This window comes from Canis lupus, chromosome 18, assembly GCF_011100685.1.
Source record: "Canis lupus familiaris isolate Mischka breed German Shepherd chromosome 18, alternate assembly UU_Cfam_GSD_1.0, whole genome shotgun sequence".
NCBI lineage: Eukaryota > Metazoa > Chordata > Mammalia > Carnivora > Canidae > Canis > Canis lupus.
This window is the reverse complement of record NC_049239.1, coordinates 46,578,171-46,604,136: the sequence shown is the minus strand read 5'-3', so window position 1 is coordinate 46,604,136 and position 25,966 is coordinate 46,578,171. Positions and strand designations below refer to the sequence as shown.

Below are 25,966 nucleotides of genomic sequence, written 5' to 3'. Positions count from 1 at the left end.
AAGCTTCCTCCATGAATACTTCGCTGTGCAAGGCTCTACGTCTTCATCCAATTTTTGTGATTTATATTTTCCATAATTCTGTTTGGTCAGGATTTTCAAATTTATTACACAGTTGTGCACTGTGTTCTCTTATAATATAGAAAGAACAGTCTGTGTTTGCTGAGTCTGCTCTCACTGAAATGTGCTTTCCTGCTCCTTTCCTCTGGGGGCGAGAGGCCCTCAGGCTGTGTGCACCCCCTTGTTCTGAACCTGCTCCTGCCCCCACATTTCCGGGGGACGCCTGTAAGGTCTCTCAGTGTGTTCCCGCTCCCCTTCCCCCAACCCCTCCAAAGACAGAGCTCTTCTACCCCAAACTGGCTTCGAAGCAGAGTTGGGCAGTGGGGGAGCGCTCACGGGTGGGGGGCGCTGAGGTGGAGATCTGGGTCATATGAGCTTGCAGGGGTGGGGGACCGATGTGGAAGCTGCTGGCAGAGCCGGGGCCCAGGGCTGGGTTATCTCCCCGGCTGACCCCTAAAGGGAGCACCCAGTGTCTCTTGGCGCTCCCACCCACAGGGCGGCCACCCTCACAGTTCTGTTCTCCCTCACCCGGCGCTCAACCCCCAACCCTGGGCCCCAGTCAAAGAGCCAGCACACGCTCTGTGGAGGGGAATCTGCCAGCTTTATTCACAGACCCCCGGAGATGGGGGCAGCCAGGACAGAGACATGTGGGGTGCCTGGGGGCAGGCTCTCCGCCCTCAGGCCGGGGGGCCAGACGCTGCCATGGGGGCAGCTCAGGCCGAGGGTCTCTGCCTCTGGGAGCTTCTGCGGCTGCTTCACTTCCAACGCCCACCAACTTTGCCCTTGGCCGGGGCCCCGGCCTTCTTGCTACTGCAAATGGAAGCGAGTTGACCTTCAGTGACTGGGTATTTGGGACCCCCGCCCAGCCCCTCCTTGGCCCGCGGCAGACCCCAGCCCCAACAGCTCTGCCCACCCAGGCTGCTATCAGGGTGAAGTGCCCTGTCTGGCCTCAAAGCCACGGGCACACATTCCAAGCAGCAGCGACTCACCTGTACCTGGACCGGTTGGGCCTGGGCGCATTGTTCCAGGATTGTTAGTGTGGTTAGGGGAGAGACCAGTGAGCCCAGGACACCCCCAACCCCTGCCAGGAGCTCGGGCTCCAGAGGCCACACCTCGGGTAGACCCTGAACCTGCCAGGGAGTCCTTCCCTGCAGATGGCTCTCATTGTCCCAGTTACTTATGCCTGGAAAGAACCTCCCAGGTCACAGCCACAGGGGCAGGAGAGGCTACAGTCATCTACCTTGGTCCCTGACTCTAGACCAGTGGGCCGGGCCTGGTCGACTCAGGGCCTGGGAGGCCTCTGTCCCAGTTCCTTAGTCACCAGTTAGAGCTGGATTAGAGAGCAGGAGGTCAGCACCCTGCAAGGTGGCCTCCTTAGCAGCCTGCCATGTCTGTCTGAGGCCCTTTGCACACCAGGGAGCCAGGAGAGAGCTGGGTGCTGGGTCAGGGAGCCATGGGTAGGGGGACAGGGTGTGTGGCTGCAGAAGCTGAACATTTGGGGCAACTTCTGGCAGTCTGGAGAAGGCCACCCAATTCCTGAGGATGGCTTCAGGAGAAGCCCTGGTACCGGTGACCATGCCCACGACCTGTGTCCTGCAGGGGTCAGCTGAGAACCTTTACACGAACACACATGCACATGCACACCCGCAGAAGGGCTCTCACGAGGCCTGCATCAGCCACACACAACAGAGCCCGGGATGAAATGGGGGTCACCTTCGCCTCTCCCCCTGGGTTGGGGAGCCTAGCCCTGGGAGCAGCGAGGGGGCAGGGGCCAGTGGAGGAGGGAGAGATCTCCAGGTCCATGCAGTCCTGGGAATACTGCACTGTGTGAGTGTGGACTGGCTGAGCGACCAGGCTGGGAGGCAAAATCCCAGAGCAGGTAGCTGGGAAGCACAGGCCCTTGTGGGTGAGCACGGTGCAGGCTTCTTGAGGTCTTTCCCAGATGCTGTGTTCATAGGTCCCCCAGACCCCGGGGTGACCTCGTGGACAGAGCATTCACTATCCTGAGGAACCAGTGGCTCCACCAGGATTGCAGGGAGACTGATGACAAAGCCCAGGCTCCTGACGGCCTGTGCCGCTCACCTCTGCGGCAGAACAGCATGGGGGTGTCCAGGAGATCCTTCTGGAGGGAGCCCAGAACCACCCATATCCCTGAGGCCTATGGCCGGCCCTCCCCACGGTCTGCCTCCTCCTGGGCTCTGGGGTGAGGACAGAGCAAGAGGAGACTGCGGGTCCCAGGGTGCACGGCCCAGACACGCAGGCTCCAGTGGCCGGCTGGTTAGTTTTGTTACTGCTCTGCGAGGGTCGGCTGCCATCGGGATGGGCTGAAATCACCAGCCCCGTGGCGCCATGTGCCCGGCACAGAGCAACAGGTAGGAAGGCTACTTACTGCTTCTGGGCCTGATCGATGCGGCTTCTGAGATTGGTGATCTGTAAACAACACAGGTGACTTACCTGACAGGTCCTAGTAGGGCCAGGCCGGTTGTGGCCAGCACGGCCTTCTTCATCGGAGCCTTGCTGCCACACCAGGGCCACTTGCTCCCTTACTGTGTCCTGGCTCCTCTGCTTGGAAGACACCAGCTCTTGGCCCTTGGGACTCTTGCCTCTGACTTACTTTTGGTGGCCCGCACTGGAGACCCCGGGGCTGAGACACACAGCAGCCGTGGAGCTGGCCACTTACCTGCAGCCTGCGGCAGGATGTGGGGCAGGGGCGTGGGGAGGGAGGCCAGGCTCACAGAGCCCCTGATTCCAGTGGCTGCTGAGCAACCAGTCCGGTGGCCCACTTGCTCCTTTGCCCAACTGCTCCCTCCTCCTGACAGCCCAGAGGAGAGGCTCAGGGGGAGGCAGGGTGCTTCCCCACCTGCCTGCAAAGACGGCAGGTCAGCCTCAGAAGCCACGGGCTGCAGGGGGTGGGGAGGAGGTGGGGGCAGGAGGCTGACCTCCATCATCTCCACGCCCACCGCCACCGCCATCCTCAACGAACCAGGTTTGCCATGCGAGAGGCTCACCGTGCATCGCACACCACGAGCCTGGTCCAGGGTGGACTCTGGCTACTTACAACTTGGCCAGCATCTCCACTCTGGCCCGCATGTTCATGATCTAGAAAGACCAAGATGGTTAACAGGCTGGGCGGGTGGCTGAGGCTTGGGGGCCTTGCTGTGTGCTGGGCCAGGTTAGGCTGGGGCCCTCATGGCTCTTCCAGCCCCCCGAGGACCCACTGTAGGTCATGCACAGGTATGTCAGGAGGCAGTGGGTCCCTGACCTGACCCCAGAACCCAGAGTGGGGTGGTGCACAGGTGATGCCCACTTCTGCAAGTCAGCCCTCCCAGGGGACCCTTGAGAAAGGGCTGTGCTGCCCCCGAGCCTGAACACTGCTGGGCCACGGGGATGCATAAGCCAGGATTCACTAGTCCCTGGACGCCCTCTGTCTTGGTGGCCTGTAAGATCAGCCATGAGAGATGACCCTTGCGTGTGAACTGTCTTCCACCAGGGACCCTGGAGGACATTGAGGAGTTGGGGGGACCATGCCTCTGATGGCGAAGCTGGTGGTGTCTGTGTTTGCACGGAGCAAGTCAGTTACTGGAGGGCCTCCGAGGGGACTGTGTCTGCCTCGGACCGCTGTTCTGAGCTCTGAGCCCCTCCCAGGCAACTCTATACAACCATCCCCCTGATGACTCGGTCCCAGACCTCTTTCCCTGCTGTTGGGTGGGGGTGCGTGCCACCCTTCAGCTCGCACTGACCAAGGAGGTGACAGCACAGAGACCCGAGCCTGGGCACCCACCACCACCAGGAGCTCTGAGGGGGCCGAGGTCTCTGGCCAGCATGGCTGGGACCTGGCTTTGCAGAGAAGGCTGTGAGGGACACCACCCCGGTGCTGGAGAAACCTGGTGCAATCCTGGGGTGGACTCTCCAGAAGCCCCAGGTGATTCAGAACCTGGACCCCGAGGCCACTCGGCCCTCTGCAGCCTCCTGCTGCCCTCCAAATAGGGCTGATTGCCCTCAGAGGGAGCCCCCAGTCCCGGTCCCCGGCAGGAGAGTGGCCTTAGCCAGGCTCCATGGGGATGGCCATCGTGGGCTTCTCTCAGGCCAATGTCCCCTGTGGGTGGCTGAGCCCATGGGGCCTGAGGTTCAAGGTGTCTGCACTCACATCATATTTCTGGCGCTTCAGCTTCTCCCCAAACTCAAACTTGTCTGTTTCCAGTTGGTAGAGGGTGTCCCAGAGCTCCTTGGCCTTGTCCCTGTAGGGATGGCAGGGGTGAGCCTCGGGGAAGCCCTGGAAGGCAGGACCCAGGCCAGCCACTGTCCTCCTCCAGCCACCACAGGGAGGCTGGCAGGCTTGGAGGACACTCTGGCCATGCCCTGGGGCCACCCCCCACTGCCCACAGGCTGTGACACCCGCCCTACCTCAGCTTGTCCTCACTGAGGTGGTCAATGTTGAGTGGCTTGCGTCTCTCTGCCAGAACCTTCTTCTTCATCTCCCGGGCAGTCTGCTTCTTGCCTCTCTTCTGGTCAGCCTGAGGGGACAAGGCAGAGGGGCCTGGGCTCAGGTGGGGAGTATTGCACTGCTCAGTGGCGGTGGCTGGGGGCACGGACAGAGGCCGGGGCTCCAGGGCCCATGCTCACCTTGGCCAGGTAGCTGCTGTAGTTGGCGCCCATGGAGGACAGGGCTTTCTTCTTCTTCAGGTCATCCTCGGCTCTCCTCTTGGCATCCTCCTCCTCCCTCCGGGCTTTTTCTTCCTGTGGAGACCCCGGTCCCCAGGCCCTCAGTGCTGGGCTGGAATGTCCCCCCACCCCAGCAAGCTTTAAGGACCCACCCTGGGCTTAGCACTTTCTGGAAGCTATGCAGGACATGGGGAACTTAGCCCACTGTGTCTCCGCTCATTGGCTGGTGTCGGGATGCTTAGGAGGAGGACAAAGGAGGACAAGGAACCTTTCTTGGGTCATTGTTCTGGGGTCTGGGGTGGGAGTGGGGGGGGTGGTGGGAGCTCACCGCCAGTCTGTTCTGGCGCTCTCTCTCCTTTTCGGCGCGGATTCTCTGCTGCTCGGCTCTCTCTGCGCGGCGCTTCTCCTGTGGCCAGAGGAACAGGTTGGTGAGCCCAACCTTGCCAACACCATCACCCCTCCTCAGAGAACCCAGCACCCCCACCTCTGCCTGGAACTGCCCGCCGCACTCACAATCCTCTCCTTAAGAGCAATCAGCTCCTCTTCCTCCTTCTTGCGTGCTTCAAAGTGGCTGTCAATGAGAGCCTGCAGCTCCATGAGATCCTTGTTCTGGCGCTTCTTCTGGATGTCCTGTGGTGGGGACAGAACCCTTCTCTCAAATCTTATCCTGCCAGGCTCATCTTCCCTTTGTTCCAGCAGAGACACCCTGCCTCCTCTGGCCAACATGAAAGCTGAGGGCAGCAAGGGACCTTTTGTCCTCTCCCTGTCCTCATGGCTGCTGCCCTCCTCGGGGGCAGGAGGCTGCTTGACCCCTTAGCTCCAGGGTAGGAATGGTGCCCTCCCTGTGGGTGAGTCCAGGCCCTGCACAGCCCTGAGGTCATCAGCACCCCTGGGATGGACTGGCTCTGACTTGGCTCTGTTGTCATCCTCAGAGAAGTTCTGCATGAGCCAGACAGAGAGGAAACTGGTGAGTGAGGTATTTTATTAAGTAGACGGATGGATGGATGGATGGATGGATGGATGGATGATGGATGAAGAAAAGGATGGGTGGATGGATGATGGGTGGGTGAGTGGGTGGATGATAACTAGATGATGGATGGATGAGTTGGTGGATGATGGATAGATGGATGGAGGGATGATGATAGGTGGATGGATGGATGAAGGATAGGTGGATGGATGGATGGATGATGAAAGACAGGTATATGGACAATGGATGGGTAGCTGGATTGATGGATGGATGGATGATGGATGGGTAGATGGATAAGTGGATGGATGGATGGATGGATGGATGGGTGGATAGATGGATGATGGATGGGAAGACAGATGTCTGACACTGCAGAGGTTTCCTCTGGTCCAGAAATAAATTAAGGCAGAATTGCCGGCAAGCAGGAAGTGCTAGCTCTGGCTGCTTGAGAGCAGATGACCTTCACAGGCTCCTAGTGTGGAGCCTGTAGGGAGGTCGGGGGGGGGTGGAGGCTGTGTTGATCTGGGTCCCACAAACTTACATCGAAGTCCACTTTCTCCCCTTCTGGGATCTTAGGAGCAGTGAGTCTGAAGAAGAGAGAGAGGCTCGTGAGTAGGGGCAGGTGGAGACCCTATCAGAGGGTTGGCCCTCCTGCCCTCTTGCCCGGGCACCCAGCTGAGGGCACACTGCCTGACCTTTGTTCTGGTCAGGTGTACACCCCACTGTCCCCAAAATGGCCCGACCTCTTTGAGAACGTTCCAGTCTCTTTTCATGTCCTTCTGTTTTTGATAACATCTGGACACGGAAAGGGCCGTTTCTCCCACATCTGTCTAGGAAGGGCACTCTCACTTTCTCTCTCACACAGATAAAGAAATGCAGCTAGGCCGGACCAGAGGCAGGCTGGTCACTGCAGGCCCCCAAGTGCTGTTGGCCTCTGCAGTCAGGAACAGCTATCTGGACGCTTTGCATGTCTCCGACCCATCCTGAATCTTTCTTTCTGGGGACCCAAAGGAAGGGGGCTGGGTCAAAAGCAGTTTGGGGAAGAAATGAGCCCCCCAGATCGGGCTGGCTGTAACCGCCGTCAGCCCCGGGCCCTGCCCCCGTACATTCCAGATGGAGCAAAGAGTTAAAACAACAACACGGTTTTTCAAAACAAGCCACAGAAGAAAGTGGAACTGAATATGGACCCAAATGCTGGAACGGGAGAGGCTTTCCTAAGCTCAGAAGCATCAGAAGGTCCCGCTAGGGGAAAGATGGCCAGACGACTCCACGCAAATGAAAAACTTATGTATGTGAAAAAAAAAAAAAAAAAAAAAAAAAAAAGCAAAAATTGAAAGGGGAAAAAAAAACCCCAACCCAGACTAGAAAAATATTTTCAGCAAGCACAGAGAAGACTTATATCCTTGTGCAAACCGATGGCTGAGAACACGTGGAGACGTCTCTGCCGTTAGATAAATGGGCAGGAGGCGCGCGCTGCCAAGTCTTGGGAAGAAAGGCGGCCAGTTAGCAAGCGCGCGGGAAGGGCTCCTGGCCATCGGAGGCGTGCGAACACAAGCGGCCCTGAGAGGCCCCCCTCATCCATCAGTGTCCCCGGGCGCGGCAGCGCGGGGCACAGACCCGCTCACGTCCACGGCGGAGCCCGCGCTGGCACGGCCCCCGTGGAAAGCAATTTGGCAGCGATCGTCAAAAGCCTGAAGAACGTTCATACTCTTTGACCCAGTAATTCCAGTTCTGGGAATGTGGCCTAGGGAAATAACCCGAAAGACGGAAAATGCTTTCCATCCAGCATTATTTATGATAGTAAAATATTGGGGAAAGCCTTAATGTCCTGCAGAAGAGGAACGGTTAGAAAAATTATGGTTTGTCCAATTGATGGAATATTATGTGGCCATTCAAAATATTTAAGAAGACTATGTAAAAACACGGAAAAATACTTATGAATAGTGCTAAATTTTAAAAAAGCAGAATTGAAGGTTGTATAGACAGTACGATGTTTGAAAAACAGCTCAGAGTTTAAATCTTTTTTTCCGAGCCCGACGCACGGAAAGAGTAGGAAGAAATAAGGCTTTTATTCCTCCCTGCTCCTTCCCGCAGTCTGGCTGGCGGGCCGGGAGAGTTATAGACGACTTTTTTTTCTTCATTGGACTTTTACGTATTTTCCAAATTTTCTTTAATGAGGTGTTTTATTTTCATAATGAAAACACAAACATTTTTTTAAAACTAGAAAATATCTGGGACCCAGCAGCTTTATTTAAAATTGCTGAAAAATAAAGTGCAATGGATGGAAATGTGCCGGCTGTGCCCTCGACACGCTGCCGTGTCCGTGGACCCCCGAGGGTACCCCATGTGGGAGCAGACCCCGGGCGTCCTGGTGGGCAGCGCAGGGCGCAGGCGGGATGCTCGGAGGGACAAGGGGGATGAATCACGCCCTGTGCACTTGCAAGTGCTCATCCAACACATTAGATTCAGAATCGTGAGGTTAAAAAAAAAAATCTCTGAAATGCTCACAAGTGGGTAAAGCAAGGGAAAGACCCTCCAGACAAGGAGACGGCTCCCCAGAGCCCCAGGGCAGTGAAAAATGGCAGATCCACCAGTGGTTTTGTTCTGAAGGGGCCACTGGGACCCTCCCTCCACCTACCTCTCACAGCTGTCTCTCAGCTAGGACCTGGGGGGGACCCTACAGCAGGCAGGCAGCGGTGGGGGTCCAGGAGCCCAGGAGGGAGCTCTGCGGCACCCCTCTCTCTGGCTTGTCTCACTCAACCCCCTGTTCCCCATCCCTCCTTGGCCTCCTCCTGCAGGAAGTCCTCCTTGCCCACCCTGGACGACCAGCCCACAGCCACACCTCACTGGGCCCCCAGAATTCATTTCTACTTCTCACTGGGGATGCGGCACCCAGGTGAACTCTGCTCCCCACCTGTGGGAGAAGGCATAAGCTGCCCCCAATGATCCCATTATCACCACGCGCCTTTGTCGGACCTCTAGAGCTTTAAACATCAAATCAAGGAGCAGAGACGAGGCTGCTCTCTCTCAGGGGTTTGGGGTGTCCTCCCCACAGAACCCAAATGTGTCATCTTCCCAGATGATCTCCTCCAGTCTCCCTCTGTCCTCCCTGGTGTCTGGACCTGCCCGGGCCCTGCACTCACCTGGGTCTTGGCTTCTCCTCTGGTCACCACAGCGCCGACGTGGGGAGAGGGGAGAGAAATCAGGTGAGCCGGGGGGCCTGCTTCTGCCCACGGGCTCCTGGGGACCTCCGGCTAGGGGCTGGGGGCTGGGGGCTCCTGCCTGGAGTCCTGCCTGCTTCCCCCTCTCCAGCTGAACCTACCACCCATGCTCCTGTCCTGCCAGCAACAAGAGAAGGTCCCTGTGGGGTCCCAGAGGAGCTCAGGGTGCACAGACTAGGATGTGGCGCAGGAGGGGGGATACGGGAGGAAGGAGGTGCTGGAAGCCAGAGGCACAGAGCCCTTGGGGGCCAGGCAGCGGGGGCTGCAGGGGTGGGGCCATGGGGGCCAACACCAGCTGGGGTAGCACCCTTCTTCCCTTGGTGCCCTGGCCGGGACCCCATCAGGGTCCTGCCCGTCTGGGGACTGGGCGGAGGAGCTGGCCGCTGGCTTCTTTGAGTCTCCATGGGGGGTTGGTGGAGCCCACCCTGGGAAGCCGAGACCCTCCCTAACACTGGAGCCTTGGGGCTGGGGGTGTGTGGTCCCTGGGCCTGATTCCTGGGCTTATTGGGTGACCCAGTGGATCTGGAACAACCAGCGTGCCCGGGGCCGTTGAGGCCTTGCTCATCTCAGCCCCAGGCAGAGGGCCCGGGGTGAACCCTCAGGTGGAGCCCCCCACGGTGGCCCACGGGGCCGCAGCTGAAGGGGCTCCCAACCTCCCAAGGGAACCTTAAGAGGCTTTTCCTCCTGAAGCTCCTGGGGGGCCACAGGGCATCCAGACCGAGGACCAGCCGCCCACCTGCCTGCATGGGCCTGGCTGCCTCTGAGCACCCCCACGCCCAGGCCTGGGGAGGCCCCGCTGGCCAGCTCTCGGCCTGGGCTCTGCACAGCTGAGCAGGGTCTTGCCCTCGCCCTCAGTCTCTGCTCTCCACAAGGCCCTCTGCCCATCTGAGAACATGGCTTCGACTTCCTGCATGGCCTCCTCTGCCCTCGGCAGCCCAGGCGTGGGGCCGGGGTCTGGCTGCATATGCACTTGGTGTATCCCCCTCGGCCGGGCTTCCCCTGGATGCACAGGGGCCCACTGCAGGCCCACAGACGGCGCCTTGGCCATTTTGTAAGTGGGCTTGATGTCACCCTCTCCCTACACCTTGGGGGGAGGGGGCTGTGACCTGGGGAAACTGAGGAAGAGAAGGGGTGTGGTGGGAGCAGGAACCCCAGAGCAGAGGGGCAGAAGGAAGGGGCTGAGGTGTGTTTGCCCTCTCTGGGGGCCTAGCTGGAGCGGGCCCCAGGGGCAGGGGGTAAGGGGGGCGGTGCCACGCTGCAGAGCGGTGGCCAGCGGGGGGCAGCCTGGCATCCCCGCCTCCTGCAGGCCTCAGGGTGGGTCCCGGGGTGCCCGGTGACATTGTAGCCCCTACCAGCCAGATCCCTGGACACCTCTGCCTGCACGGCCGGGCGTCCACCCCACAGCACTGGGCCAGCATCCCCTGCATCTTCCAGGTGGCCTCTCTGGGGCCAGGAGAGGGAAAATGTCAGGGTGGTGTGCAGGGGTCGGGCCCAGCCCAGAGGCCCCCATGGCCCCACTGAGCGGAGGGGCCCTGACTGGAACCTGCGTCTGCCCCACTCCACTGAGGCTCGGCCCACCCAGGGGCCTCCTCACACCCGGGTGTGTCTGGCCCTGGCCTAGGTGGTGGGGAGAATGCCTCCTCTGCACTCAAGGCCCCTGGCTGTTCCAGGTCACTGCTGTCCTGCCCGAGGTCTCTGCCGACTCTCCGCTTCACCCCGCTTGGCCCTCATGCTCCCCTCAGCCTTACCCCTCCTGACCCCCCTTCTCTGAGGTGCTGTATGGGGCAGGGCAGAGGCGCCCACTCTGTCTCTCCTCCTCTGCTCTTCTCCACCCGACCCTGTTGGTCCCGAGGGTCCTGGTGGACCTCAGCACCGTTTCTGGCCCTGGGCTCTGTGCTCCAACTCGGGACTAGCCGCCCCCGCCTTCCTGCTGGTGGCCCAGGAGGGGCCTCACCCCCACAACCCCTGCATGGTGCATGTGGCTGGGGGCCTAACCTCTCTCACTGTGCTCTCAGCCCATGGGAAGGTGGGGGGTCAGGTAGGGAGCAGGAGGGGGGCGGCAGGGGGCGTACCTTCCTGGACCTCTTCTGCAGGAACAGCACCAAGGGATGGCGGGAGGAGAGAGAGAGAGAGAATCACCTGTGAGCCTTGGCAGGGGCCGTGGGAGGGGCAGATGCAGGCGTCTGAGTGCAGCCACACTGTGAGTAGGTTACACCGCCCCTCTTGCTCCTGCGTGGCCCGAATGCCCGCTCACACCCACACGTGGTCACACGTGTGCACAGGCGCCCACACGGGACTGAAGTCATGGCACATACCTGGTTCATGAACTTCATGGGGAAGGGAGGGCACAGAACAAGAGGCAATACCACGCGTGGGTCAGAGGTCAAAGGAGGAAGGATCCGAGGTTAATGGAAACACCAGTCATCATTCAGGAGTGTCAGTGGCCGAGGACAAGGGGCAGGGAGTGTGCGGGAAGCCAGTGAGACATGGTCAGTGTTGGCAGGCAACCCCCCCAATTCCATCCCTGCTTCGCTGACCTGACGGGGAACCAAGGTTCAAGGGTAGATCTGAGGGTCGTCAGGGTCCCTGCCTCTCCTCAACCCCCGGGAGGGCCTAGCAGGGCCTGACAGCCTCTGGCTGGGGCCTGGTCAGGTGGAGGGCAGGACCTACAACCCAGGGAAGCAGACCCAGAGGGTGCCTCGCTTCCTGCCACCCCGAGAGCAGGGCCCACCTGCCCTTCCTGTCCTGCCTCCCAGGGCACACAGACGTGGGTGCCCCCCTCAGCTGCTCTGCTGGTGACCCCTCTGGTTGTCCACCTGGATCCCAGGAGCGGCTCACAGAGCGGGTCGAGGAAGATGGCCAGGGAATGACATGGTCCCTGTTGGGGGCCGATGGGCTGGTCCCTCCATCAGCCTGTGTTCACCCACCATCTGGCCTGGGGCCCTGACCCAGTTAAGGGGTCAGATTTGGCTGTGGGCTCTCAGTTACCCACCCTGGGCTGGAGGCAGAGGTTCAGGGACAGTGAGGCCAGGCCCGCCCACCACCAACCAGGGTCCCTGTGCTGGGGCATGAGCTCCGTCTGCAGCCCAGCCTGAGTCCGGGCCATGCATGGCCCTCGGGGACCCTCCGCCCCACCCCCGCTCTGGTCAAGCATTGGCCACGGTTAGTGGGTGCTGTTAGGGCCACATGTGGGAGTTCTCTGCTGGCTGGCACCCCGCTCCTCCCTGCCCTCTCCCCCACCCTGCGTGGGTTCCAGCCAGGCCCTGAGCCCCACATGGGGACCAGAAGTCCTGTGTCCTCATACCTTCTTTGTGGACTTCTGTAGCTAGAGGGGCGCCGGGTGTACAGGCAGCAGGAGGAGAGAGGAGAGGTTAGGCCAAGGGCACACTGCATGTCCTTAGGGGGTAGGGGCACAAGGGCCAAGGGTGCGGGGGTGGGGGCTGGGGTCCTGGACCCACTTACCTTCCTCCTGGGCCTCCTCTGGGATGGGGGCAGTGGGCATGGGAGGGGGAGAAGAAACAAAGACAGTCATTAGTGGTGCACCCGTGGTGGCAGGGAAGGAGGCCAGCCCCCGGGAGAGGGGACAGCTGGTGTGGGGGGGCCAAAGGTGATGAGCCCAGGAGACCTGGGCCTGGCCCCCGCTTCAGTCCCGTGACTACTCCTGGACCCCAGGATTCCCACCCCTCGCTCCCTCCTTGGGCCTCAGGACCCTGCCTGCCCACCCCAACGGGGGGTGCCTTCTTGGGAGGATCTAGCCAAGTTCTGCTCTGCAGGTGATGGATGTGAGGATGGACGGGACGAAATCCACTGTCGTAGGGAAAGCCCAGGGACCTCTGGGCAAGCCACAGCCTCTGAGCGAGCCTGGGGTGACGTGGATGCTGAGGGTCTTGGAGGAAACGGGGGCAGGGGGCCCTTCCTGCCCATCACATGGACCTCCCCGGGGAAGGGGCGGCCCCCCAGGACCACATGTTCTGCTCAGAAATGAGTCTTTCCACCTTTTCAGCACAAAAAGAAATGTTTTGCTCACGTTGTTAGGGTAGCCAAGTGTTTTCAAAATATTTTCAAAACATAGCACCCAGAACGCCTCACGGCCGAGCCCTGCCTGATGAAGTTGCGTGAAAGCCTCCCCAGGGTTGAGCGGGTGCCAGGGATTCGGGGGGAGCTCCCACCCGCCTTGAGAACCACCTCTCTGTGCAGTTCCCAGGTGCGGCGGCTCTCCTGCACCCCACACCTGCCCGGGCACGACCAGGAGGCTCCCACAGATGCCGGGCCACACGAGGGAGGGGTCTCCAGATGAGCCCGGAGGTTAGGGCCCCAAGGCAGGGATGCTGAGAGACAGGGGGACACAGAGGCAGCGGGACACAGGGAAGGAGAGACACACAGGGTCTGCACAATCCGGCCCTTGGTATTAACGAGGGTGAGTTGGAAACCACGTGTCAGCTCTGTCCACACGGCACTACCAGGATGGGGATTAGTGAACAATTAATTAATGAGTTTGTCTAGTAGTGGATGAGGAGATGGGAGATTAGCAAGTGGCATTAATGATGGGGAGGACAGGCAGGTAACCCAAGTACGGGCTCCGAGAAGCCTCATGGGGGTGAGGCCGTGACCCGAGCAGAGTGGGGCAGCCGGGGTTGGGGTGGGGGACATGCAGAACTGCCAGGATTACCTTCTTCCTCGTACTGCTCTGCAAGGGGATAGAACACAGGAGCTGTGTCAGGGGGCGCCCCCGGGATCCCGCTGCCCTGCCCCCAGGCCTCTGAGGATGGAGCCTGGGGGGCCTCGGGCTCTGGAGGAGGTAAAGCCTCCGGCGAGGCCAGCGGCCCGGTGGGGTGGAGATGGGGTGCGGGGCCCAGTGCCTGGATGGCCAGGTCCCCAGGGAAAGGTCGTGGGGCCAGAGACCCCTGGCCTGCTCCCAGACAACTGTGGAGGGCAGGTGGGGTGTACGGGGTGGGGTTTAGACGTGACCACATCTGGGGATGTGTCCTTAGAGGAAGAGGGGTCCTCTTGCTCAGAGGAGGTTGGTCTAGCACAGCAAAGCTCAGACTTCCTTCCAGGGTTCCCAGGGAGGACCGTGCTGACCACCGTCAGGCGGGCCTGTCTCGAGTGTGACTTTTCCTTGGGGGTTGGGGGCGGACGCAGAGGGAATATTATTTGACACTTACCCTCGACTTGTTCACTGTTGTGGGGGTCAGGGGTGGGGGGAGAGAGAGAGAGAGAGAATGGGTGAGTGCAGCTTTCACTCAGGGCCTCTGCACACAGCCCAGGTCCAGGGGCGCACGCAGGGCGCGCAGGGCACGCAGGGTGGGTGGTTCCTCGGGCGGGTACTCACACTTCCTCGTCAGACATGGTGGCGGGACTGTTTCTGGGGGGGAAGGAATGGGACCAGAGTCAGAATGGCCTTGGTCTGCAAGTGTTGGAAGGGGTGAGCACTGGGCGCCGAGGGCTGGGGGTGTGAGGATATCCAAGGACAGGGTGGAGGCCAGCTCTCCGGCCTTGGGCGGGCCTCCTCCTCAGGCCCCCCCAGGCCTCCTCGCCGCACTCAGATCCCACCCCGCCCCCCTTCCTGCCCTGGCTCCGGCCTGGAGTTTGGAATCCCGGGGCTGGACGGGATATTGGAAGGTCGTGGTGTCCACCCCCACCCAGGGCCGACATCCTCTCTATAGCATTCCCCGAGGAGGGTCATCCAGAATGCATGGTGCTTGTCCAGCCTGTTTTGGACTGCAGAAGAGTCCTGCTGATGTGGCTCGAAACCTGCTGCTCGATGGTCTCTGCCTTTGGGCTGAGGTGTCCGGGGTGGGGGTGGGGTCCCTGGCGGCCCCTAGATCACAGTGTGCCGGGCCTTGCCGAGTCTTCACACCCTGCCATCCCTGTGACAGCCCTTCCTGCTGTGAGCCCGCAGCTCCCTTCCCCACCTGAGGGTCTCCTACGGGGACCCCACATCCTCCTACGTGGGTTCCCTGGGGTCCTCCACAGCCCTGGGCCGTGCCCTCTCCCCAACTCTCCAGAGTGCACCACCCCGCCACAGAGCAGACTGGACCCTGGGCTCACGGGGCCGGGGTCTGAGCTGTTTCTGCACGTGTCCCCCAGCCCAGGGCCCTGAGCAGGAGCGGAGTGGACAGCCCCCTCTGGCCGGCCCTCCTCAGCCTGCGTTCCCAGGCCCCGTGGATGCTCTTGAATTTGTCAATGTCTGCAGGGAAGCTCTGTGCCCGGGCCCTGCGCACGTGTGCAGGTGCGGCCGGCGCCAGGCCCGTGCGCTCGGGGACCCTGGTTCCGTGAACTGGCCACCGCGCACGCCTGAGGCGGTCCGGGGCCTGGGAACGCTCTGAGCAGCTGCATCAGAATGTTGGCCCGGGGCTGAAAACACAAAGTTCATGACAACATATTGCAGCTCAGTTGAAGACAATAGCTGTGCCCCCCCCAGGGAGCTTCGTATAAGAAAAACACAAGCTCATCATCTAAAGATGCATTTACATCACATCCATCGCTAAGGTGGGAACAGTTTTCCGAAGCCTCTGTCAAGAATGTTAATTTTCCCAGTGCAGTTTAAGCTCTAGGCAAAATTAACCCCCGGATCTCTGCTCCCCGAGTCCCAGCCCAGAAACGGCCGGGCTCCTTCCCGAAACAGGACTCTGCTGCCCCCTCCAGTTCCAGCCTCCTGCCTTGTGTGCCGCTGGGGGTCTCAGCCTCCTGGGGGGCACTGCCACAGCCCCTCGTCCCCCACCTTGTCCCTGACCCAGCCCGGGGCCTCACCCTGCTGGCCCCCCTCAGCCCTGGCAGGGCCCTACACCTGTCGGCAGCCTCAAGTGGGGGCGGTGGTGGCCCGAGCCCAGGGGCCGGTTATTTTTAAGGAGCCAGTGGCAGCTGAGATGTCCAGAAATAGGCACCCAAATTAGCCAAGACACCTCTGTCCAGAAACCCAAGACGCAGGGAGGGGGGCTGTGCGGGTGGCCGGCACTCAGGGCTCCGCAGGGCCAACTCACCCCGCGCCCCTGCAGGTGTCCCAGGCCCACCTAAGCTCCCGCATCTCACCCTCCTGCCTTCTGGGGTGCAGGCCAAGGGGCCACCCAGAGGACCCCGTAACCCCAGGCAGGGTGCCTGGAAGCCCCACAGTGTGGGCAGCAAAGCCTCACTCGCACAGGGAAGCTGAGGCTTGTCCAAGGTCCTGTCCCCATAGCCGGAGGGAGCCCTGAAGGCCACACCACGGAGCAGCTCTGTCACCTCAGCTCGCTGTCTGTCAGGGAGGGGTCAGGGTGGGGTGTGCTTGCTGGAGGGCAGGGGACAGCATTTCGACAGCTGGGAAGGAAGTCAGTTGTCCTTTTCGTGCTCTGCCCTCGGTGAGCGGTGGGGTGTGAAAATAGCCCCTGAGGTCAGAGCTCCTCGGAGACACGCACCCTCCTGCCGTCCTCCCCTCTTTCCCAGGTGACACAACGGTGCGGGGGACGGGGGGCCTTGCCCTCACTGGCTGTGGGCCCCAGGCCGTGTCGCATCGGCCCTCGTCCTACCCTGAGCTGGCTCCTTGCCCTGATGCCCCCCACGATGGCCGAGGGCGCAGGGAGGGCGGGAAGTCCAAGGAGCAGGGGCGGGGCCTCTGGGCACACGTGCTCCCCCTCCTTGGGCAGCTGGACGGATCCCAGGTGCCCATTGCGTGCCCCCCCCGGCCCCGTTCACTCCTGTCCTTGACCTGTGGGAGCCGTCCCCCAGGTCCCCCTCACCCTCTCCTCATGGAACCGCTTCTGGGGCGAATGACGCAAGACCCCTCGTGTTTGTCTCCACACATGGTGGGGTTGGAGGCAACGACCACATAAGGCCCAGAGCTCCCGGCTTCTGCGAGGAGCTGGCCCGGCCCCCCAGCTTGCCGAGCCCCAAGGGAAGGCCCAGGTGGCCCCGGGGGTCGAGCCAGGGCATAGCAGTAGGCGGCCCTCGGAGCTGTGGGCAGTGCCCAACCCGGGCTCCTCATCTCCCTCCAGCCTGCTGCCCCTGCTCCCTCCAGGGAGCCCCCACCTGCCTCCTCGGGCCTCCCTCGCTGCTGGGCTGGATTCGGAGCTGCGTCCCCCATGTTCAGAGAATGTTACCCTCCATGCCAGCACCCTTGGGACCCTGGGGTGGCTTTGTGGGTTCTCTAAGCTGTCACGCTCAGAGCTAAGACACATGCAGACATGGCACCCTGAACCCTCAGCACCCCGGGACCCCAGATGCGTGTCTAGTGTTGGGCCAGCCCTGCCCAGCCCTGGGCCATACCAACCTGTGGCTGAGTCTGGAGAGAAGAGCTCCCTGTGGACAGGACCGGCTCAGGCACTGCCCGCTCGGCTCACGCCCTCATGTTATAGTGACATTTGATCTTGCCCAGCAGCCCATTGGCCAGGGGCTGGGTGGCTGGGCTCGTGGAGCAGGCGGGAAGGGGCTGTGCCCATGTAGGCCCCTTACCAAGTATAGGAACAGCAGAGGAGGAGGCCTGAGGAGGCGAGGGTGGGGGGGGACATGTCTGGAGAAGGAGACAAGGTCCACCCTCCTCCCCCGGGAAGTGTCAGCTTCTATTTTTACCCCCCCACCCCCACCCCGACAGAGGGCACATTCCTGATGGGCTGAGGAGGGGTGGCAGGAGGGACTAGGTGGCCCCAGGGACACAGCCCAAGGCTCTTCTGGGTCCTCAGACTGGGGCTCTTACTCCCCAGCCCAGCTGCCCTCCCCCGGAGATGTCCCTACATGCCCACCTGCCTCCTCCATCAGAGCACGTGGCCCGAGGTCTCAGGGACCCCCATGGAGTAGAGGGCCCTGTGAGCCCCCAGCCAGGCCTCCAGCTGTGCCTTGCTTAGTGACCAGACCTGGGACATGCAGGACAAATGGGCGAGATGGTAACAGCCCAAGTAGGATCTCCAGCACTGAGGGTCCTCCCGAGCCCTAACCCAAGGCCAGAGCTGCACTTCCGCCATCAGTCTGGCAGCTCCTCGTGTCAGGGTCCAGACCCCGGGCCTCTCTCCCCACGGCCAGGTTCAGTGTGCCGCTCACAGGCGCTCCACCATGTCCCCGTGGAGCCTGGCCGTTCTGTCCTTGGGACTCCAGGTGGCACCATCCACCCGGCAGACATGGTGCCCGGGCCTCGGATGGTCCCTCGCTTGCTGGCAAGGCCACCAGCTTCAGTGGCTCTGCCTCTCGGATTGGGGAAACTGAGACACAGAGATGGGCCAGAGCCATTGGGCACCTCAATCCAGACCCAAGGGCTCTGGGCGAGGGGCTGCCAAGTATGGACAGTGGGGTCTGTGGGATGGCTTGACCCAGGGCAATAGCTGATGGGCCAGCCTGGGCCTGGGGTGAGCCCTGGGCAGATGCAGGTGAGGCCTCTGCCCTCTGGAGGCTTGGAGTCAGAGACGTCAGTGTGACCGGCAGGAGACTCACCGGCCCCGGTCCCACCTGGCTCTGTGCCCCCTCTGGGTCTCCAGAGGCTTCTGGAAGATTTGCGTGGCACCTCATTCAATCCCTACAAATTGGAGATAAGGCCACAGGGACCCAAAACAGGAGAGGCATGCCCAGAGTCACACAGCGAGGGGGGCAGAGACCCTCTCCTGCCCACCTCCCTGAGGTCTGGGCTGCTGGGGACACCCCTGCCCTCCTCGTCTGAACGTGTTCCTCACATCTGATACTCTTCCCTCTGTTCTCTCTCCCTGCCCAGGTGCTCAGATGGACAAGGGCTTGGAGGGCTTCTGGGCCAATTCCACCCAGTGGGACCTCTCAAGGGTCACTTCTGGGGAGGGCTCCCCAAGTGGCTCCCGGGGGACCGCTGTGACCACCTCCTCCGCGTGGTGGGGCTTCCCTTCTCAGGTTTACCAGCTTTGCTAGCTTCTCTCACTCTGCTAGCTGAGAGCTGAGGACACCCCGGCACACACAGACACACACACACACACACACACACACACACACACACACAGATGTGGGCACACACAGGTGGGGACGGTGTGTTTGGGGGCCTTGGGGCCCATCTGCAGGCCGTGCTGGGGCTTGGCCTGAGAAGCCCCGGGCACAGCCAGCCCCACTCACACTGCCGGTGCCCTGCTCCCGGGGGCTGCCGGCCGCCCCTCATGCAGGCCCGGCTGGGCATGCCACGGGCCCTGCAGTGGCCCTGCTCGGCCAGCAGAGGAGGGTGGCTGCCCGTTCAGTGGCCTCGGCCTCTGGCAGGTGCTCTTCCGTGATCAGGCTGAGCCAGAGAGCGGGCGCTGAGGTCAGAGGAATAGCACAGGTTTTATTTTGGTATCCGTGACCTCCTCCTCGGGGCACCAGGCCCGTGGTGCCACGGGACAGTATAGAGCAGGCACTGCTGGACAGGCCGCAGGCCTCCGAGAGCCTTCGACAGGTAATCCACACCCCGGTCCACCTGGCCCGGCCAGGCTGGGGTGAGGGGAGAGAAGCAGGGCAGGGGCCTGCCCAGGGGGCTGGAGGGGGCCTGGGGACCTGGGCTGGAGGCAGGGGATGGGGGTGGCCCAGCTCTGGTTGGGGCAGATGACCGAGCTCAACCCCAGAAGGGGGTTGTCTAGGCGGGCCTCAGGGACAGCACAGCCCGGGGACAGTGGGGGTGGGCTTCTGGAGCCGGCAAAGCTGATGAGGCCGCAGAGCAGGGAGGAAGCCAGGAGAGAGCGAGGTGCCCCCCGACCCCCCGGCTCCAGCTGTCTTTGGGGGTGACCCCAGGGTGGGAGAGCAGGAACCCTCGGTCAGGGTCCTGGCCCCAGTTTGTGTGGATGGACTGGCGGGTCCCAAGGGCTCATGAACCGGTCCTGGGCTCCCATGCTGGTGCCAGCCCCACGGGCTTACGCTCTCCCAGGCCCCAGATAGAAGCTGCTGACGCAGCCCTTGGGGGACGATCCTCCCACAGCCCTGTGCCTCTGCCACCCCACACGCCTCGGTGCTTCTGCACCATCTGTAGACCACTGGTTTGCTCTGCCTTCCGTGCATGGGGCTGGCACTCGGTGGCTGGCACTCGGTGCCTGACACAAGGAGGCTGGGGCGATTGTGTGGGGTTCTCAGGCAGGCAGGACCGATGGCACAGGGGCAGTCCCTGAGCATTCCAAGCCGGGTACCCTTCGGGCAGTGGCCCTTCTGATCCTCTGGACCCTTTGGGTGGGCGGACCCTGACTCGAAGGCTCTGAGAGATGGGGGCCTGACATCGTGGCAGCAGTAATGTCAGTGGTACTCGGAGGAGACAAACTGTGGGTGCTCCTCCCCGAGGCTGGACCAGGGTACTGGCTGGCTTGCTGCCTGGCACCATCCACCCCACCTGCCTTTCATCCCGTGGTGCCATCCATTATTCTGGTCCTGTCTCAGTGCCCAGGAGTGGACCTTGCATGGCCACCTCTGCTGCTGCCCTTGGTGGATGTCCCATCCAGCAGAGTGGGAAGGGAGAGAGGCATGTCGACTGGGAGATGCTCTCCAGTGGCAGAGCGTGGCCCGGGATGCAGTCTCTAAAGGGGGCCGTGGGTGAGAAGAGATGGTTGTGGTGGCTTCGTGGAGTTTTAACACTCCTGACTTGTCCGTATTTACAGCATCCTCGGGGAGACAGGCAGATTGTGATCCCAAAGACTTCAAAAACAAGACATATGAACAGAGCCAGGCCTAGAACACCTGCTCTTCGAAGGAGGTCCCCAGATGATGAGGGCAGCAGGGCCCAGGGCTCATGAGCATGGCCCCCAACCTGTCTCCTCCTTCACTTCTGACCCACTCCACCCCCTATTTGTTCCCATATATCCATTCTCACATTCACTAGCTTCCTTCCTCCCTTCCACTGTCCATCCAACCGGTGTCCAGCTATCCCTCAGCGCACCCACCTAGCCAATTGCCCACCCACTGTCCATGCGGCGAGCACTGATCCAACTGCTTCTCCGCCTCTTCTCCCACCTGCTGTCCTCACAATGATTCTTTGTCCATTCACCTTCTGTATATCCACCCATCTGCCCATCCATCTAGTCTTTATCTACCTAACCATTCCTTGCCCAAGATTCATCCACTCGCCTTTCTCTTTTTTTTTTTTAAGATTTTATTTATTTATTCATGAGAGACAGACAGAGAGAGAGAGAGAGAGAGAGAGGGAGGGAGAGGGAGGCACAGACACAGGCAGAGGGAGAAGCAGGCTCCATGCAGGGAGCCCGATGTGGGACTCGATCCCAGGTCTCCAGGATCAGGCCCTGGGCGGAAGGCAGGTGCTAAACCGCTGAGCCACCCTGGCTGCCCTCCACCAGGCTTTCTATTTATACATCAGTCCATCTACTCATCCATTCCTCCACCCCTTCACCCATCCATCAACCTACACTTTCATCTATTATCCACCCATCCATCCATCCATCCATCCATTCATCTACCCATCCATCCATCCACTCACCCATCCATCCATCCAATCATCCATCCATCCATCCCTCCACCCATCCATCTCTCCACACACTCATCATCCACCATCTACATCTGTCCATCCACCAAATCTTCATGGAGCATCTCCTGGGTCTTAGGATGGGGGAGAACCCCAAGGGGGGTGGGTTTATTTGGAGGGAGCACAGGCTAGGGTCAAAGACCAGAAATGCTCACTGGTGTAGTAAAGTTTAATCAGGGCAGTCAAGGGGAAAGCATCGCAGGTATTCTGGAAGAGGAGGACTAGACCCCAACCATCACGTGGGTCTCAACATAAGCCACCACACACCTCAGATCTCAGAGTCTAACATTGCAGAGGGTCATGGGATGGGACAGAGTGTCTGAATCTGGAGGCCAGAGGTCTGGGGGGTAGCATTGTCCAGGGTGGGTAGGGAGGGCTTTCCAACCGGGCTGGCCCTTCTCCCTTGTCAGTCTTCAGTTAGTGAACACAGAACCACCATTTGGAACACACAAACTTTATTGCACTAGAAGGAGGAGGCTGCAAGCAGGAGGCGGGGGGTGCAGGGCCTGAGAATGTGGTACGGGTGTCTCTGTCTCTTGACCTGGAGGTCCCCCAGCAGGTGTTCTCTCTCTGCTCAGCCTGGGCCTTCCTTGGGAACCCTTGGCCTCTGCGGGATGGCTCCTTGGGTCAATCACCAGTGATAGTGCCTTTCCTGCTCCTGCCATGCCAGGCAGAGTGGGAGGCAGGGTGGTTAGAGAGTGGGAGGGGAGAGAAGTCAGGTGGTTGATGAGCAGAGGGGCGATGATTGTGGTGGGTGATGGAGGGGCGCGGGCAGGCCAAGCGGGCCATGACGGTGGCTCTCATGGCAGGGCCGGGGTGGGCGTCTGGTGGACTCTCCCCTGCAGACGTGGACGCTGCTGCCAGAGGCACCTGTAGTCTCAGGAGAGCTGAAACACAGGTGTGGGTGGGAGCGTGAGGCTGCGGTCTGGGGAGGGGATACCCGTCATGCCCTCCATGCCCCCAGCCCATTTCCGTAGGCCACCTTGCCTACGCTCCCCCCCGCCACCCCCAGGGGCAGCCTCCCTGCTCCAGACACAGAAGCCCTGTGTCTGCTTCCACCGTGGAAGCTTGTTTCCCGATGCTGGGCCCCGGGGCCCCGGGCCTTTGCAGAACTCAACGTGGAGGGAGCTCTGCCCATCGCCTGCTCGCCTGCTAGCCTGGCAGCCCCAGAGCTAGACCTGGCGTGCCCCTGGTTCCTGGGGTCCTGGGCCCCCAGAAGCAGGCACAGCCAAGAGGGAGCCCCAGGCAGACCCCTCAGGCCCCTCCCCAGGCAGATCTGCTCCTGCCTGACAGAGCCAGCCCCCACAGGGCGGCAGCTCCGGGCCTCCTTCCTCCCACAAACCGGCTGGCCTCTGGCTTGGCCCAGACGCCATTTGTCAACGTCCTTGCAAGCACGTGGCGCCCAGAAACCAGGGCGGGAGGCTTGGCCAGGACCACCCCAGCCAGGATGTCTGCGGGAATATCCCATTTAGCGTAGCTCAGCGAAAATTGCTCCCACCTCCCGGCCAATCTACCTCTGATGATGCAGCCTCAGCTTTCCTGAGCCTCTGGCCGCCACCCTCACCGCTGGCTCACAGTGGACGAGCCTGTGGTCAGACTGGCGACGGCGCGGCGCCCCTCACGCGTCTGCGGGCAGGCGCTCTTCCTGCCCTGGTGGGCCGCCGGCCCAGCACGTGCCTCCCCCTTGCAGCTTGCCCGTGGGTCTCACGGCCTAGGCTGTGCACCCAGGTGGCACCCTCGTCCATCACCCACTGAGTGACTTGGGCCTCTGTGACCTCCTTTCTAAGCAAGCCAGAGGTGGAGCCACCCCACAGACTTGCTGACACAGACAGACTTGCTAGGGACACACCTGGCAGGTGCCAAGGGCTCAGGAAGCAGAGCTTCTGGTGGTCAGGTGATGACCCTGTGGCCTCAGGTCCTCCCATATAATGGGGGAACCACATGTCCCTCACGGGAGGGGTGCAGGCAGTGAGGGGGACTAGCCTGATGGCTGTCCCTCTCCTCTCCAGGGAGTGACGATGCTCATCGTGGCTGGCATGTGTCCCCAGGGGCCCTCTGGACCCCCACCACCCCTGCTGCCCAAGCCAGGGAAGGACAACCTGCGTCTGCAGAAACTTCTGAGGAAAGCCGCCCGGAAGAAGATGACTGGGGGCGGGCCCCCCACACCGCTGGGGGCTTTCCGCACTTCCCTGTCCCCTGTGAGTGAGGCCAACCATGACCAGGAGCCCACGGCCCCGCGCCCTGCAGAGGCCCCACGGCCTGTGGCCACCCTGCCCCGCTCCCCACGCAGCTCCATCATCCACCACGTGGCGTCACCTCTGCAGAAGTCCGTGTTCCCCTTTAGTTTCACCCAGTGCAGGAGCCTGGCCGCTCACTTCAAGGCCACGGGGCCCCAGCTGGTGACCCCGACCCTAGATCCCACCCAGGCCCCCAGTGGCTTCACACAGGTTTCAGCCCCTGCAGCAGGTGTCACCCACGTCAGCCACGTGCACATCCGGCTAGTGCCATCTCCACAGGCTGGGACCCCTGAGCCCTGCCAGACGGCCCCAGACCAGGGACCCGGTGGGCAGGACCCAGGCATGACCCCGTGCCCTCCTGGGGCCCAGCCCCCGGGCCCCACGGCCCACACCCACTCACTGCCTCCTGAGGCCCAGGCTGTCTGTCGCCGGCCTGAGGCACCCCCAGGCTCTGAGACCTCCGTGTCCAGAGAGGCCGGCACCCAGCCTGTGGTGCCTGTAGCCCCTGCCTACCGCTCCCCAGAACCCTCACCTCACAGGCCAGCCTCTGAGGCTCCCAAAGCTGAGCACTGGGAGGAGCCCCCCATGGCTGGCCCCACCACAGAGGCTGAGCTAGTCTCCAGACCCCATGGGGCCTCGTCCCCTGCCCCACTGTCAGGCCCACACCCGTGCCCTGTCCCAAAAGTTGCACCCAAGCCCCGGCTCAGTGGCTGGACACGCCTCAAGAAGCAGCTGATGGAGGAGGCAGAGGTGTCCTCGTTTCCAGGCCCGGAGCAGAGCCCAGAGCATGGGGAGCAAGAGGTGACAGCCCCCATGGGCCTGGTGTCCCGGCCCCCCGCCTCCAGGGCTTCCAGGATGTGGGACGCGGTGCTGTATCGCATGTCGGTGGCCAAGTCCCAGAGCAGCCCGGCTGGGCCTGGGGAGGGGGCTGGAACCCTGACTCGCCTGGGCCGCCTGCCCTTCCTGTGCAGGCCACGATTCAACGCCCGGAAGCTGCAAGAGGCCAGCCGGCCCTCCCCTATGGTCCACTCCATCCCAGATCTGACCTCCAGGCCCAAGAACTTCAACCGGACGGCGGCTGGCTGGAGGCTCCAATGAGCGACCCGGGCAGCACCAGGGCCCAGGACCACGGTGTGGACGGAAGAGAGAGGGGGTCCAGCTGGGAAGCCATGGCCACCAAAGAGGACACCAGGGCCCCACAGATGCTGGGTAGCCAGGGGGGCAGGTGAAGGGATAGCAGGAGGAAGGACCGCAGTGCAGGGGGGCTGGGGCTGGGACAGGTGGGGTGAGGGTGGAGGCCCATTTCCAGAGGCAGGGTCTGCCCTGGGGTGGAACCGGGGGTGGGCTGATGGGGTACAGGCTCACATGAGAGGGAAAGCACGTGCCATGGTGAGGAGGGGTGAGGATAATTTGACTCACATGGGTGGCCCTCAGCCTAGGACTTGGGCAAAGAGGTACAGGGTGGGTGCCCAGGACTCCTGAGGGCTGTAGGCAGGTGGGGAGGGCCTCTAAGCATGACATGGACTCTGAGGCCTGATAGGGCGAGGAGCATTCTGGGGCTCAGCTCTGCGGTGCCCCCACCACCATGAAGGACTGGGAAGGGATTTATGTTCACTGTGCAGAGTTCTGGGACCAGTCAGGGTCGGAGCTGCAGCTACATCAGTGGCTTGACTGATGTTTTAGGGAGCCAGACCCAGACTCTTGCCAACAAGGGGGCAAGGTGTGAGGGGGCTCACCGTGGGGCCGAAGCGAGGATGTCTCGCTGTGTGTTGGGGCCCAGCTCCGATGGCCAGGTGGGGAGGGTGTCCTCAGTCCCAGGGCAGGAGAGCCCAGCAGAGTGGGTGAAGCAGTGAAGGGGACCCCAGGCTTCATGCAGCTTTGGGGCTCCCTGTCTACTGTCAGCTGGGGTCTGCCTCAGGGCAAGGGCCAGGGGCTCTGATGGGTCAGGAGCAATGGAAGAGGGACATGGAGGTGCCTGGGAGTGGGACGCAGGAGGGAAGAAGCAGCCAGTAGGCAGCCAGCTGTGTCACCCAGGGCGTAATGGGTGCTATAATGGATCCTGGGACCCAGGCCACTAATAAAGTGTGTCTAACCACAACAGCTGACCATGTTTCTTCACCAGGTGATGGGCAGGGCGGTGGAAACTGGAGTAGACTCCCACTGGGAGAGTGAGACTAAGGTTCTGGCCCCTCGAAGACCCAGACCGAAGCTCCCAGGACCCCTTTCCACCCACCTCCTCTGACACTAGTCCTAAAGTGGCCGGGATGAGCTCATCTGCCTCCCAGGAGGAAGTTGGAGTGTCCCTACACAGTAGAGCTGTGTATGGCTGAAGCCAGCCACCCAAGAAAAGCATTCAGTTTGGTGTAAGACCGGGCTTGGGCAGGGGAGTCTATTGGGCAGGGAGACCAAGCCAGGC

General features: G+C 61.7%; 3 protein-coding genes across 10 annotated transcripts in view; 1 reads left to right on the top strand and 2 right to left on the bottom strand.

Moving 5' to 3' along the window:
• Positions 1-637: 637 nt before the first annotated feature.
• TNNT3 (troponin T3, fast skeletal type) lies at positions 638-17,323 on the bottom strand. 4 transcript variants are annotated; one of them, XM_038563576.1, is made up of 17 exons: positions 17,150-17,320; positions 14,237-14,269; positions 14,070-14,083; positions 13,574-13,591; positions 12,367-12,384; positions 12,209-12,229; positions 11,220-11,231; positions 10,977-10,991; positions 8,827-8,845; positions 6,225-6,270; positions 5,233-5,349; positions 5,048-5,125; positions 4,681-4,794; positions 4,462-4,571; positions 4,205-4,295; positions 3,116-3,156; positions 638-867 (listed from the first exon to the last, which is right to left on the bottom strand). In XM_038563576.1, the coding sequence occupies exons 2-17, from the start codon at positions 14,251-14,253 to the stop codon at positions 813-815; spliced, it is 786 nt and encodes a 261-aa protein (XP_038419504.1). In that variant the 5' UTR covers positions 14,254-14,269; positions 17,150-17,320; the 3' UTR covers positions 638-812. The 4 variants fall into 4 exon arrangements, with proteins under 4 accessions (XP_038419504.1, XP_038419503.1, XP_038419506.1 ...); XM_038563575.1 differs by lacking the exon at positions 3,116-3,156 and adding an exon at positions 2,447-2,487 and having other exon boundaries at positions 17,150-17,317; XM_038563578.1 differs by lacking the exons at positions 11,220-11,231; positions 12,209-12,229 and having other exon boundaries at positions 17,150-17,323.
• A 1,859-nt stretch (positions 17,324-19,182) lies between these two features.
• Positions 19,183-25,648, top strand: LOC102153419 (proline-rich protein 33-like). The gene is made up of 2 exons (XM_038563574.1): positions 19,183-19,252; positions 23,323-25,648. Exon 2 carries the CDS (start codon positions 23,332-23,334, stop codon positions 24,646-24,648), a length of 1,317 nt encoding a protein of 438 aa, XP_038419502.1. The 5' UTR covers positions 19,183-19,252; positions 23,323-23,331; the 3' UTR covers positions 24,649-25,648.
• LSP1 (lymphocyte specific protein 1) overlaps positions 21,752-25,966 on the bottom strand; it is a 39,313-nt gene continuing 35,098 nt past the window's right edge. For all 5 annotated transcript variants that reach the window (XM_038563573.1, XM_038563571.1, XM_038563569.1 and 2 more), the window contains exon 11: positions 21,752-22,200. The gene's annotated coding sequence lies outside the window, so the exon portion shown is untranslated. The remainder of the gene's footprint in view (positions 22,201-25,966) is intronic.